Source organism: Penicillium cinerascens (assembly GCF_028974065.1).
Source record: "Penicillium cinerascens strain IBT 15544 chromosome Unknown contig_24_segment0_segment0, whole genome shotgun sequence".
Classification (NCBI taxonomy): Eukaryota; Fungi; Ascomycota; class Eurotiomycetes; order Eurotiales; family Aspergillaceae; genus Penicillium; species Penicillium cinerascens.
This window is the reverse complement of record NW_026695290.1, coordinates 66,404-80,908: the sequence shown is the minus strand read 5'-3', so window position 1 is coordinate 80,908 and position 14,505 is coordinate 66,404. Positions and strand designations below refer to the sequence as shown.

Below are 14,505 nucleotides of genomic sequence, written 5' to 3'. Positions count from 1 at the left end.
GTGTGGCGTTGGCAACGGATGCCGGGTCTGTGTAGGGATTTTATAGGCTCACCGAGGAGCAAATAAAGGAAGGGAAATCACACCTTCCCGAGGTCCCACGTTTAAATCGTGATTGGAATTTTGATTATTATTAGTAGAGACCTATAGTAAACCGCCAAGCCCTGGAGAGAGTTGAGGGATACGGTGGAATCTCGGTTTATCCGAGAGGCTTCCACAATAAATAGCGAGCGGTCGGAAAGGGCCGGACTGTACGATATTTCACAACCGTGAAGGCATGAATACTATTTCGCTATCATTGAATTGAACCTATGTAGACGGAGCCACCGATGGCATCGTTGGGCTCGACCTCCCCCGGACCCGCTTCAGCTTTGCCGAGCTTAGTATTCCCGCGTATGAAGTGACCGTGTCGATCGCGGTTTCCGAACATTTCTCAACACCATGAAGCTTCTCGCTGCTGCTGCCAGCTTGATCGTGGCCACCGAGGCTGCCGGCATCGGATCCAATGTTCAATCCGTTCTACAACAAGTCATTGGGCTCGATACTCACCAGCCCAAGCCTAACATTCTGTTCGTGATCACGGACGATCAAGACCTAGAGCTCGACTCGGTCGCATACACTCCGCTCATCCAAAAACACCTGCGCGACAAGGGTACCTTTTTCTGCAATCATTTCGTGACGACCGCGCTCTGTTGCCCCTCGCGAGTCAGCCTGTGGACCGGGCGCCAGGCCCATAACACAAACGTGACCGACGTCCGCCCGCCATACGGTGAGTACTGCGAGCAGTCAAAAGCAACAAGCGAAACGACGCTGATGAACGGCAGGTGGGTATCCCAAATTCGTGGATCGCGGATTCAACGAGAACTTCCTGCCAGTCTGGCTACAGGAGGCTGGCTATGATACGTACTACACCGGCAAACTCTTCAATGCCCACACGATAGACAATTACCATCGTCCTCACGTCAACGGCTTCAACGGCTCCGATTTTCTACTCGACCCGTACACATACACCTACCTCAATGCGACGTATCAGCGCAACCACGACCCTCCCATGAGCTACGAGGGCCAGCACACAATTGATGTTATCACGGAGAAAGCCCTGGGTTTCCTAGATGATGCGCTGCAAGGCGAGCGGCCCTTCTTTGTTACGGTCGCGCCCGTGGCGCCGCACTCGAACGTCGACCCCAACGCCATGGAAACCGGTAGGATCACCATGGGCGCGCCGGTTCCTCTGGAGCGGCATCAGCATCTATTTGAAGATGTCAAAGTCCCTCGCACCGAGCACTTTAACCCCGATGAGGTACGTTGATTCTATTGATGTGGTGCAGATTCAAGTCTAACGGTGCAATAGCCGAGCGGCGTCAGCTGGATTCGCGATTTGCCCCAGCAGAACCAGAGCGTGATCGATTACAACGACCACTTCTACCGTTCTCGGCTGCGTGCCTTGCAGGGAGTTGATGAGCTGGTGGATACCCTCATTAAGCGTCTGGAAGAAAGCAACAAGCTGGATAACACCTACATTATCTATACCTCTGACAACGGATTCCACATCGGCCAACACCGACTCCCACCGGGCAAGACATGCGGTTTTGAAGAGGACATCCGAGTCCCCCTGTTCATTCGTGGGCCCGGAATCCCGGAAGGCTATGTGCAGGATTCGGTGACGACTCACATCGATTTGGCTCCCACCATATTCGACCTGGCGGGGATCCCGCCGCGCTCGGATTTCGATGGAACTGCGATTCCCGTGACGCCCGACTTTGCTGGTCGACGCCACGAGCATGTCACGGTCGAATACTGGGGAAAGGGTATCATGGAGGGCACCTTTGGCGGTATCGGTAAGTTTCTGTGAAAGTAGCAGTTTCATGCGTGCGCTGATGGTGTCGCAGGCCCCGGGGGTTCCTCGATGGTTCCCAACAACACGTACAAGTCAGTTCGTCTGCTAGGAGAAGGATACAACCTCTACTATTCTGTCTGGTGCAACAACGAGCACGAGCTTTATGACCTTTCGGTGACAGCAGACCCTCACGCATCGTTTCACCGTGCTGACGATAAACAGACCGACCCGTATCAGTTGCACAATCTTTATCCGAGTAGCGCTCAGGCAGATGATGACGAGCCTAGAATCCTCGGTCGCAGTCTGTCCCAGGCCATCACCAGGCTGGATGCGCTTCTTCTCGTGTTGAAGTCTTGCCAAGGTAACACCTGCATCGAGCCGTGGAATGCTCTCCAGCCGGAGAATTCAGTTAGAAGCCTTCGGGATGCTCTCGACAAGCGCTACGATGCATTTTACGAAAGACAACCTCAAGTGTCTTTCGATTGGTGCGCTGCAGGACATATTATTGAGGCCGAGGGGCCTCAAGTGCCGTTGACCAGTCGCTATGGCCTTTCCTGGGACAACTGGGTGTAATAGACAGATAGTACCTACCGTATACCCCGACGGCCAAGTGCCAAGAGACATTTGTAAATGAAGAATACGATACGTTACGAGGCAAAGAGGATTCCCTATTTCCAACTTTGGAAGGTCGATCGTAACAACCCGATACCAGACGCGATCGCAAACGCTCCTCCGCATGAAGAACCGTTGTATGGAGGTGAACAGAGGCCCGCCACATTTACACGTTTGGAGGCATAGACTAACGAGCTGGTCCTATCATATTAGTTCATCGGCAAAACGTGAAGATCGGGTCCGTGGCCGCCAAAACTGATTGCGCCGTACGTCCCCGTCGTGTCGCGACGGTGACTGGGGCCATTTTGGGAACTTTTGAGGGTTCTGGATCGGTGTTGATCCCATTCGCTTATCGTCACAATGATCTTCGGTACTAATCTTCTGTTAGCCTTGTTGTCATGGCTGCCAATTCCGCTGGAATCTCTGGTTCTCAGGTCTTCCAAACAACATATGCGCCCAAGTACGTGCATGGACTCACGGCAATCTGTTCTCTCGCTGGGGTTTCATGGGCCTCGGCAGCGGTGCTTTTGCGTGCAGTACTACAACCGTCGACGGGAAGCAGACTCGGGTTAATAAAAGATCAACTTCTGCCGCAGATTATAAAGCCGTGGACTCGTTTAAAGATTAAAGATTAGATTATATTCTTGATGGCCGAACTGGATAGAGTCGATACACGAGATACGAAATGGCCCATCTTTCTCTTCACTGGAGATGTTGTTTAAGATATGGAAGATTGAACCGGGTCCTATGGACAAATCCCCCCAGCGATCCACATCGTAGTCTAAAGCATGGAATTTCTAGCCGATGTCCGTCTGATTGTCAGGCACAGATCAACGGCCGTTATGGATGGTGATCTATTCTTCGAAATGATCATCAACTGGCCCTTACGTGCTTCGTTCGGTCGAGAACATGGTTAAAAGGCTGCAGAGAAAAAGAGTGCACTCAAACCAAAAGGGATCACAAGCATAGAAAAGATTCCACGTTCCACATGCAGACCAATTATAGGTGCACCGTGTTCAAAGCGATCGGCATGGGGAAATCATGCGGAGGATAGCATGACTCGTATCTTGCGTAGATGTCCACCCGCACGTTCAGGTGTCCCTAAAGAACTAACTCTCTTCAGTCTCACATCTGCGGGGCTCGGTTAAAGAGAAGCGCAACCGAAGCCGACTCGAAAGCACCGATTGGCGCAACCCACTCGGTCCGAACCGCCCACTGACCACAGACGTTTACAATCCGGGGAAGGCTCGGTTAATATCTTTGATCATGCGATCTGCAGGTGCTCGATCCCGGTGGTGGATTTAATTTGCCGAGCTGCCAGCTCTCGCTTCGGAGCTTCAAGGTCGCATGGATCTTCTCCGCAATTCTTTTAGTCAGGATTTCCCCTTTTTGCAGGGGATTCTTTTTCATTCTGCAATGGGTGCAAGACTATGCTCGACTTGGAATTCACGTTCGTCCTCTCTGCTTGTTTTGGCGCCGAAACAGTCGTGCATTTGCTACCTCTGAGCATTTGATAACTTTGCAGAGCAAAGATGACCTCCAATATCTTCCACGATGCTTCCACCTGGCATACGACAACTCCTCACGAGGTTCAGAATGGAGGTCCCGTTCCCGACGTGAGTAACGAGGAGCTCGGTCACCATCCATTCATGACAGGAAGCTTTCCGTTCATCATGAATGGCGATCTTGATCCATGGCTCATGGAACGCTGTGGTTGGAACGGTGGAATCGCCCCGCTTCCAGAACAATATGCAGAGAAATGGGATGCGACATATATCGGGAGCGAGGAGAAAGAACAGGGAATCAGTGATCCAAGGTAAGATGACATCAATTCATTGGGACGTTCGCGCTGACAACCTTGGAATGGCTTGAAGTTGCGCATATGTATACACAGACTCTGCGCACTTGCTACCGCAGTGGGATGACTCAGGAAGAGAACAAGTCATATCACAGCCCGCCACCGAAAGGGCCTTGTTTATGACTCCGTCCGCATATTCTCCATCGTTCCCGACATTCCCCGGGTCCCCCATATCTGATCTCTGCAGCACTCCCGACATGAGCCATGCGGGATCGAGCCTGTGGGAGGCCGATCCAGAGAGAGACAATGTGCGGTCATGTCTACATCCAGACAATGAGATGTATTTGCAAGCCGTGAGTGAGACTCCGAGCATGGCTTCTGGTCATTCCTCCGGAGAAGATGAGGATGACTACCAAACAACTTTGGAGATGCCGGATGGTAGCACTCGCAGAACATCCAACTGGCTGCCGGTGGACCCCCAGGCTGGCTTCACCATAGGCTCTCGTTTCCGAAAGCGAACCGGTCATTCAAGCTTCATGCACTTAGAAGACATGGGGAACATTCAAGAAGCCTTCATTTCACCCAACGCTGCCGGATGGAAATACGATGGTTGAAAAATACATTCGTTTGGGTTAATCGAATACTCAACCGGTGGATGAGTGACACTGCACATGTGTGCTATTCATTAATGGAGGGTTGAAATTGCTCAGCTTCAATCTAAAGAGACAGAGTACGAGCGACACTGATAGCCTGACAGTGAGACAGACGTCTCCCTAGGCATGGGCAGCACATCTAAAAATGCTTTTATCCACATCATCTCCGGTTGGAGAAGTCATTGCCAAAGCCAGGAGCGGCATTCGCAGAATGACTCTGCGCCGTCTCGTTTGCCATTCAACCTCACGAAGGCCGGCTCATGTTACTCATGGGAGAGATCCCAGACCAAGAGAAGCGGTGCTACCAAGTTTCTGCAACTATAGCGTGCCTATTGAAGGACGCATCCTGGGATGGATAGGGCACAAACTGCGATCGAGTTGATGACTTGAGAAACACAGCAAGATTGCATCTGAATCGCAACTCGCTATTGCATAGTAAATACCAAAGCTGGCCCCCCCAGAAAATCAAACCTAAAATGATTTTGTGCATGTCTAGGGTGACCCTTATGGGTCCCTTAGAGATATAGATGGAAGATCCTAATCTTAGAGCTATAGGGCGGGTGAGTGATAGGTGTACTCTTAAGCAGCCTGCTGTACAGGAACCTAAGGTATTGATTTTTCTCTTGTTTATATGTGTTGTGATATGACGCTGGTGCAGATCAGGAACAAAGCCGTACCATCGGAAATAATTCCCGCAGTATCTATATCAAGAACCAAGTTGATTGGAAATCAACCTGATCCTCCCATTGTATATATCCCCTCACTTATTCCCTCTGAATAATAGCAATCAATTCATTCTTCTCCTCTGACTTACAACAATATGTCCTTTTAATAGTAAGAAATCCTCAAATATCCTCACCTCATGAAGCGATAAGAAAGGCAATTTCTTTTGGATTAAGTTGTTTGAATCTTCTATTGGAAGTGATATACGTCTCAGTCAATCTCCAATTGATTTGCAACTATTCACAGGCAGCAGCCCAAAATGTCCCCCACGGCTTACTTAAGTTAGCCCGTTGGCCATGACGTCAAGAGCCGTCGACGTGCCTGGCGTTTCCCGTCCTGCTCTTCTGCCTCGACCCATTGAACCATGCCTGGACATTTCAGTCAGAAAATACTAAACGCTCTCGGTGGAGGCCACTCCAACCGTGATCCTCCCGATCAACACCTCCCCGGTCGCGGTCTGGTCCACGAGGACGAGCGCCCGCTGTCTTCGCCGCCGAACGGAGGCACCTATCCCCGCCTCGCACGACTCTCCGACGGCTCGATCCTGTCCTCCTTCACTCGATTCCCGGACGGTCAGCGTGCCCTCTGCGTCGCACGTAGCACGGATAATGGACAAAGCTTCGAACTCTTGTCCGAGGTGACCCGAGCCGCAGGAGACGTGGATAACATGTTCCTGGTGGAAGCGGCTCCGGGCGTGGTCCTGGCAGCTTTCCGAAACCATGACATGGGTCCAAACGGCCCAACCCATTTTCGCATCACCGTCTGCAGGTCGATGGACAGCGGTCGCACATGGCGATTTGCCTCTCAGGCCGCTGAAAAGAAACCTCCGTTCGGCATCTGGGAACCGTTCATGCGAGTCGGCCGCCATGGGGAGGTCCAACTCACCTATTCGCAAGAGTTTGCGCCCGATAACCAATGCACCATGCTCGTCGTCTCACAGGACCAGGGCAGTACTTGGACCCCTCCAGTCTGTCTTCACGGTGACAACGATCCCCTTCGGGACGGCATGAACGGTATCGCAAAAACTATTGACAACGGGCGCGAGGCCCTGGTCATGGTATTTGAAACTACCAGGTACGGACCTTTCAATATCGAAGCTCTTATTTCTTACGATGATGGTGCGACCTGGCAAAACCGCCACGAAGTTTTCCGCCCGCGCCGTGGACACAATGCGGGGTCCCCGCAGATTTCCTCCTTCGCAGACGGCTCTCTGGTGGTCGCGTTCATGACGGATGAGGACTCTTCTCAAGTGGAATGGGTTAAACACGCTGCGATCAAGGTCGTCTTTGCCGGGCCACCCCACAACGGGCAGATCCAGTGGGGTACTCCTTCGGTGGTCTCTCCGGCTTCGAGTTTCTGGCCCGGCGTCATGGCCCTGGACCACCACACCGCATTGGTCACTTACGATCGCGGAGGCCCTCTGGCCAAAACGATCTCTTGGCAACCCCGGTAGATCCGCGATATCGAAAGCGGAAGGGGTTCATTTGTGCGAGTCCGCACTCTCAAATAGCAAAACCTCAACACAAAATAATACACTTTTAGTTCTCGGACCAGTAGAGATGCTCAGATGTATCATGATACTTTCTTTCGGTGGAGTCAACAGTCGAGGGTCGCTTGGGATGGCGTTCCCAGGGAAACTAAAGTGCAGATTGTTTTTTGGTTTAGAAAAAGTAAAAAAATCAACACCCAAGAGGTAGTTTCCTGGATGATTGAAATGGCTTTGCAAACCCGGACAGACGAGACACAAAACTGAATGATGCCACTCTTTATCGCTGTTGGATATGATGGCATGCGCGCACTATTTGAGGCTGGAGAGTGTCTTGCATGTCAATGTGGTAAAACAGGGTATATCTTCAGAGCCTAGTATCTACTTAGATACGCGGATGATTATCCCGGCGATCATATAATGATTTTATTGTCATGTGTGCCAGGCATTATATTGATGAGGTTCATTCATTCTAGAAGAAGGGAGAAGGGCGAGAACGTCAATCAATTCCACATATTAGATAGAATTCATTACAAAGTGAAGGTAATCCTAGAAAATGGTATCAGGTAAATAAAAGATTTCCGCACGAATTAGAATACTTTTCTTGTCTTTCAAATAGTGACCAGTCTCATGAAACGCCGCATGTCGTTTCATACCCAGATACAGATTCTCAGCGTTGAATAACCTTGAAGGGTATTCCTGACCGGAATAGCAATTCGTTATGTCACAAAGAATAAAGGTGAGGAATTGGCCACAGACCCATCACCTGGACCGACGTTCATGCTGAAGAGCCGGACAGGTAGCGCTGCACAGGATCCGCGTCGCCAGACCCGCATTGTGATACCCTGCGTCCGGCGGCCTTCCTGTCCGCAGCCAGCACTTGCGCGAATGGGGACCTGTCGCGAATAGTAGGGCCATACCAGTAGAAGACGTAGATGGGGATGGTGAATAAAATGGCCATGAATCCGAGAAAGGTAGAGGGCCACTCCAGTTTGTACTTGGTTCCCATGTGTTCGTACACTGGAGTTCTTAGCGATTCCTTCCAAACGAGTGTTGGGACGGTGGAAGACTTACTAGGAATGGAGTACATTGCAGCAACACCGGCGAGGAAGTCGCGTGCGAAGCCATTCCCGCCCGTTGCCGAGGCTGCGTATGGCCCGTACGCAGCGATCATGTAGTCAATCGTGGCCATGTAGATTGAGAACTGAAGCCACGGTGTATTAGTGAAGGTTCACTCGGCATTCCAAATCTTGGGACCGACTTACGTTAGCTATGGCGATCAAGGCGGAAAATATCATCGGAGCAATCCAATGCACCTGCGGCGGACCCAAGCTGGTCCAGGCAAAGCCAAACAGTCCGATTGATAGAAGTGGTGCCACTTTCAAGATTAGTTGCCAAAAACGAATGCGAATTGCCCGTACACTTACCCCATAGCAGCCAGTAAAGACGAGCCTCCGGCTGTAAGGCATCTGGATCCCGTTCGCGAACTCTACAGTGGCGATGGATCCAAGGCATGAATGAAAAGTAGGCAAGGAAATAGCCCACGAGGATCCTATCAACGGGAAGCTGGGTCAGCCCAGGCTTTTATTTCATTGAACGGGTAGGTACTCACGGGATGAAGGCAAGCCCGGTATCGATGGTGCTGAATTTCCACTGCTTGTATACCGGTGTATACGACTGCAGGAAGGTGAAGATCAAGGCGTCACTGAAACCACTCAGGAGAGCCAGACACAGGACGATGGGCTCCCGAACGAACATAATGAACGGGCGTATCCAGACCATGAAGAGATATGGAAAGGTCATGCGTGTGCCCTTGAGCTCATCACCGCTCCAAACCATATCCCCGTTCTTGCGTCTCTTACGAGCCTCTCTAGTGATGAGAACACTGCATCGAGTTTCCGGGACCGGCAGATGAAGTAACTGCACGAAACCCCCGAGAATGAGCTGGATCCAAAAATTCCAGTGCCAGCTGAGGAACGTCGCGACAAAACCTCCAACGATCGGGGCTATGACGGAGCCGGTCACCGAGGACAGCACGATGTAGGCGACAGCCCACTGTTGATCCGCCGGTTCCCACATATCGGCAACCATTCCCAGTGTCACCGAGCCTCCGGCAGAGGACAGTCCGCCCAAGATGCGACAGACCACGATGGTTCCAAAGTTGGGTGCCAGGGCGCAGGGAATCTGCCAAATGTTGACCAGAAACAGACTGAGCTGCATGACGGGCCATCGGCCAAACTCCTCACTGAACGGAGCCCAGAACTCGCAGCCGAATGCATAGGCGATGAGGAAGCTCATCTGGCCCACGCGAGCTGCCTGTTCCGAGATTTTAAAGTGCTTCGCATAGAGAGAGATGCTGCTGGCGTAAAAGCTGGCATTCCAATTCATGGATACTTGGACGGCGAAGATGACCGATATAATGGCCCATTTCTTCCATTCCGGGAAACTGTAGCCAAGTTTATCGTAGCATTCGAATTCCTTGAGTTCCGCCTTGTCGGGATCATTGGTATATCCATTCGCGGCCCCATCGGTGCCTTCTTTCTCTTCGTGGCTGGGCTTTGGAGTTCCCCCCGGCGAATGGATTCGGCCATTGCCTCCGTCCGTCAGCGTGGAGGGATCGTCTTCAGCCATTGAAAGATATCTTTGGAATCAGTAGAACAAACGTATGGGCCAAAGGATGAGCGTCTGAAAAGGCGAAGCCATCATTCTTCCCAGATAGTTATTCTTTTTTCGTCAACCGACTCGTCCCTTTGAACGGGGTTAAGTAGTCTCTCCATTGGCAATCACTGGTCGGTAACAGAAAAGGCACTGGAATCTTCAATTGCACTGCTTATGCTTCCGATTGGCCCGGTGAATTGATACCATCGGGCCAAATAAGCTTTACCGGGGCTTCTCGCGTGTTTGCTGGCGTGGATTAGACATCCGGGGGCGATGACCCGACCTGGCGTCACTAAACAAACGCCCCAACTGCACATTCTCTCCTTGTTCAGAGCCGAGGGGTGGCCGAAGGAAACTTTTGACGGTGGGACTCTAACCCAGCAGGTGGCGAAACCCATGGCTCCCCTCTCCAGGTTGAGCCGGATCTCTAATGGGTGCAATCCTTCTCAAGTGGTCCAGATCTTGCTCTCCGGTCTAGAGGGCCCTATGGTCTCCATGTCTTCCACAGAAAAGGCGAATGGATCCTTGTTCCACCTATGCCGGTGCGGCTGGATCCTCAGTGACCACCGTTCCATCACCGAGTATACGGCAGTCAAACTCCACGGGGGCAACGATCTGAGATTTACAATCGACAAACCCTGTTCTTCTATTTAACTACCGTAGATGATTTGCTTATTAAAGCATGGGGAATGCCATTCCGTCACCTCTGGGGTCACATCCAGCGCTGTATACCTGCTGTCCTTCATCGTAGTGCAAACGAATGATCTGGCCCCGACCAAACATGGAGCGCTTCCAGCCTGAAAGCACCTCGATCTTATGGCCCAGACGGCGCAGGCCCTCCACAGCCTGTTCGCTTATTCCTTCCTCGACGTAAATCGTGCGGTCTGTGCTGTCGGATGTAGGTGCAGCAATGCAGATACGTGGAGAGTCCAGGGCTGCCTGGGGGTGATATCCGAACGCGAGCATGTTGAGCAGAACCTGAACATGACCCTGGGGCTGCATAAAGCCACCCATGACTCCATACACGGAGTGCAGGGATCCATCGGCCACATTGGTAATAAGTGCCGGGATAATGGTGTGGTATGGCCGCTTGCGCGGTGCCAGTGCATTGGGATGACCGGGCTGAAGCGAGAAGTTGGCGCCGCGGTTCTGCAGAGTGAAGCCGCATCCAGCGGGGATGATAGCCGTTCCGAAGCCGGCGTAGTTGCTGTTAATGAAGGAAATGCCGTTGCCTTCACGATCGGTCACGGCAAAGTAGACGGTGTCGCAGTGATTATGTGCCGGGCTGCCGTGGTCCAACAGATCGGCTGCGCGCTCGGGGGCGAACAGCTTGGCTCGCTCGGCCAGGTATTCGCGCGCCAGTAAACCTTGCGATGGCACTTGCTCCACGTCGGGGTCGGTCACCCACCAGGCGGCATCGGCAAAAGCAATCCGCAAGCTTTCAATCACTGCATGGAGATACTCCGCCGAGTTATGCTGCGCTTCACTGAACCGTGGGATCTTTCCACTTCGCTCAAGCTCTTCCATGATTCCCAGCGCCATCAGGGCGACGATGCCCTGGCCGTTTGGTGGGTGCTCCCAGATCTCAACACCCTGGTTGGGACCGTCTGTTCCGGCACCTTGCTTGGGCACGATGTCTTGACCGGTGAATTTCAGAGAAATGGCATCGACCTCTTGAGTGCCGACCTCGGCATGGTAGGCCAGATCTTCCAGTGTCATATATCCACCCAGATCCTTCACCACCTTCACGATCTCCTGGGCGATTCGACCCTGGTAGAAGCCCTTCTTTCCCTCCGCTGCCAGAGTGCGGAAGGTCCTTGCCAGTGTAGGGTTCTTCATGATCTCCCCCGGGCGCGGGCTGCGTACACCGTCCTTGGCGGAGGGGTCATTCTTGAGCATCTCACGGAAGTTGGGAGATGCGTTGCGGATGTCATTTTCAGCTTCTTGCCACTATGCAACAATTAGCGCACGGTGGACCAAATCCCTCGGGAATGACAAATACTGACTCCCCGAGACGAGAGCTCCGACACTGGGAATCCCTCTTCGCCCAGGTCAATGGCCGGTTGTAGAATCTGCTCCATCGACAACTTGCCGCTACCGAATTTCTCCACGGTATCCACCCAACCGGCAGGCGCTCCGGGGGTAGTCGAGGCGAGGGCACTTAGCATGGGAATGCTTCCCTGCTCGGAGGGGGCGATGTTCAGGTCTTTGCGCACCTGCTCCAGGCTCGCGGCGCCTGGGTATCGACCCGATCCATTCATTGCATGAACCTTCTTGGTCTTGGAGTCGTAGAAAAGGCAGAACATGTCGCCTCCGATTCCAGTCGAGCCTGGCTCCGTCATGTTGATTGCGGCAGCTGTTATCGGTGGACATCGTTAGCTCTCCTCTCGACGATTTCGGAGTGTCTTGAGACATACCCACGGCCACGGCTGCGTCTGCTGCGTTTCCACCCTGGCTGAGAATTCGTTGACCCGCTGCAGCGGCCAGCGGCTGAGTGCATGACACGATGCCATTTCGGCTGTGGACGGTGCTGCGCCGGCTGGCGAAGGGGACCAGGTCCGCCTCGGCTCTGCCGTAGACAGCTTTGGCGTTGAGCGGCATGTTGATTTGGATTGTGAGTTTAGGGTCAAGAAGGCGGGTACTGCGCGCTGGCCCTTTATACGCGACGATCTATCGGTGTTGAGTACGAGCCCCGGGGCCTTCCCAGACGGGAAAAGGAGGGGTGGAAGACCCCGCCATCTGCGTTGGAGAAGTTGGGGTTACCTTGACACGGAGAAGACGAGGAGTTCCCCGAAGCGAGATCTACCGAACGTCGGGGTGCATATCAGTGATGTGAATCGAACCGTTCGGGGGATTCGTGTCGTGCCAAGTTGCAAATGCATCGCTCCGTAATTATGCATCGCGGCTGCTGTGCCTTGCCGTGTTTACGTGACTCGAAAGAGTTCAACGGAGACATGGTATGTAATCGTGGCGCGGATTCGACAGGCATCAAATGAACGAGGATATCCCTACGACTGTCGCTTTCGTCGGTTCGTAGCTCACGACTCCTGCATGCCTCTTACTACTACGAGTCATCCCCGATGGACGCTCCGAACGCTGCGAACGCGCTGAGGACATCGGCCTAAGCAGCCGAGTCTCGGAAAGACTTTCCGAGGTCGACAATGCACGTTGCAGTTGAACGGAAAGAATTCACGGGTTCGCAGGGCACTAGATTCAAGCACGGTGCGAATCTATAATCGAATCGAAGTGGTCGACCACGACCACTGCGGTGTAAATAGCGACGAGAGCTCGAAGTCGCGGGTAAAGGTACAAGCGGCCCCGCAGGTCCATTTCTCCGCGTCGCCGGAGCTCGTCCGATGCCTCTCCAGACTGCCTTTAGTGCCTCCTCCCCCCAGCTCTCCGGCCTCGACGCCTCTCCCCCGTACTCTCAACACCGTCGCACTACCCAATTCTTGCCCATCATGGCCTCCATCCGTGCCAATTGCCGCAAAATCATGTGTATCGGCCGTAACTACGCGTAACTCCCCCCGAGTTTTCACGCAGCAACCCACATGCTAACGCAAATACGTGACTTGATAGCGATCACATCACCGAGCTCAACAACACCAAGCCCAAGCAGCCCTTCTTCTTCCTCAAGCCTGCCTCCTCCATCCTCATCCCCGGTGGCGGTCCCGTTCTCCGCCCCAAGGGCGTCAGCATGCACTACGAGGTGGAATTGGGCCTGGTGATAGGCAAGACCGTGCGTGATCTCGATCCTGAGGATGAGAAGGGTGCATTGGATGCTATCCACAGTGAGTCGGTGTTTTGTGTCGGAAACGGGCATCACTAAATAGAATCTTTCCTTCAGGTTACATCCTCGCTATCGACATGACCGCCCGCAACGTGCAGGACGAAGCCAAGAAGAAGGGCCTTCCGTGGTCGATTGCCAAGGGCTTCGACACCTTCCTGCCCATTTCGCAAGAGATTGCCAAATCGCGCATTCCGAACCCTCACGATGCCTTTCTGCGCCTCCATGTCGGACAGAACGAGCGCCAAGCGGACTCGACGAGCCTGATGCTGTACCGGATCCCCCAACAGTTGGCACATATCTCGCGAGTGATGACCTTGGAGAAGGGCGACATCGTGTTGACGGGAACGCCCAAGGGAGTTGGCCAGGTCCATGCCGGAGATGTGATGCGAGCATCCATCGAGGTGGACGGCAAGGAGATCGAGGAAGGACGCATCGAGGTCGAGGTTCAGGACCGAGAGGGCCCGTACGAGTTCAAGGAGACTTAGTCACGGCATCACGGCATGCGAATTATACCGTGAGTATCGTATAGAAACGGAAACCATGTACAGCGTTCCGAGGTCCTCGACGTGATGCCCTCGCTTCTATTCCCACCGATCCGTTCCAATTCTATACGCTCAACGCATATTCTAGACCCTCGGACTACTACCGTAGACTCTACACTTCCAAGAATTATGCTTCGTATACATTCACACCTGGACGTCACTGGCTAAGGCTTTTGCCGCAGCAAATCACACCGCACGATAAGACGATTCCACGCCCCACACCGCTCTCGGCATCCGGGGAAGATGCGCTCGCCCACTTTCCTTCCTTTCAAAACTTCTAAGTTGGGTTCTCTTGCTACTGCTACTGCTGACTGCTGACTGCGACCCCCACTGCTCTCGAGTTCCTCCGACCATGGCACTCACGGATTCGCGCTAGCCAACTCCCGACCTCAATATCCTCGACTGGCAT

At 53.0% G+C, this 14,505-nt stretch overlaps 6 protein-coding genes across 6 annotated transcripts; 4 read left to right on the top strand and 2 right to left on the bottom strand.

The window, feature by feature from the left end:
- Positions 1-438: 438 nt before the first annotated feature.
- Positions 439-2,407, top strand: N7498_003100 (sulfatase family protein; the record flags this gene model as incomplete). Its single annotated transcript, XM_058450162.1, has 5 exons — positions 439-766; positions 822-1,297; positions 1,349-1,835; positions 1,887-2,008; positions 2,057-2,407. 5 exons carry the CDS (start codon positions 439-441, stop codon positions 2,405-2,407), a joined length of 1,764 nt encoding a protein of 587 aa, XP_058309624.1.
- Positions 2,408-3,978: 1,571 nt separating this feature from the next.
- N7498_003099 (uncharacterized protein) lies at positions 3,979-4,858 on the top strand (the record flags this gene model as incomplete). The annotated part of the gene is made up of 2 exons (XM_058450161.1): positions 3,979-4,262; positions 4,492-4,858. 2 exons carry the CDS (start codon positions 3,979-3,981, stop codon positions 4,856-4,858), a joined length of 651 nt encoding a protein of 216 aa, XP_058309623.1.
- A 1,126-nt stretch (positions 4,859-5,984) lies between these two features.
- Positions 5,985-7,073, top strand: N7498_003098 (sialidase family protein; the record flags this gene model as incomplete). Its single annotated transcript, XM_058450160.1, has 1 exon — positions 5,985-7,073. One exon carries the CDS (start codon positions 5,985-5,987, stop codon positions 7,071-7,073), a length of 1,089 nt encoding a protein of 362 aa, XP_058309622.1.
- An 811-nt stretch (positions 7,074-7,884) lies between these two features.
- N7498_003097 (putative MFS multidrug transporter) lies at positions 7,885-9,737 on the bottom strand (the record flags this gene model as incomplete). Its single annotated transcript, XM_058450159.1, has 5 exons — positions 7,885-8,126; positions 8,181-8,310; positions 8,372-8,484; positions 8,534-8,658; positions 8,719-9,737. 5 exons carry the CDS (start codon positions 9,735-9,737, stop codon positions 7,885-7,887), a joined length of 1,629 nt encoding a protein of 542 aa, XP_058309621.1.
- A 702-nt stretch (positions 9,738-10,439) lies between these two features.
- Positions 10,440-12,365, bottom strand: N7498_003096 (gamma-glutamyltransferase family protein; the record flags this gene model as incomplete). Its single annotated transcript, XM_058450158.1, has 3 exons — positions 10,440-11,714; positions 11,771-12,120; positions 12,182-12,365. 3 exons carry the CDS (start codon positions 12,363-12,365, stop codon positions 10,440-10,442), a joined length of 1,809 nt encoding a protein of 602 aa, XP_058309620.1.
- Positions 12,366-13,225: 860 nt separating this feature from the next.
- On the top strand, positions 13,226-14,039 carry N7498_003095 (fumarylacetoacetate hydrolase family protein; the record flags this gene model as incomplete). Its single annotated transcript, XM_058450157.1, has 3 exons — positions 13,226-13,281; positions 13,344-13,555; positions 13,612-14,039. 3 exons carry the CDS (start codon positions 13,226-13,228, stop codon positions 14,037-14,039), a joined length of 696 nt encoding a protein of 231 aa, XP_058309619.1.
- Positions 14,040-14,505: the final 466 nt, after the last annotated feature.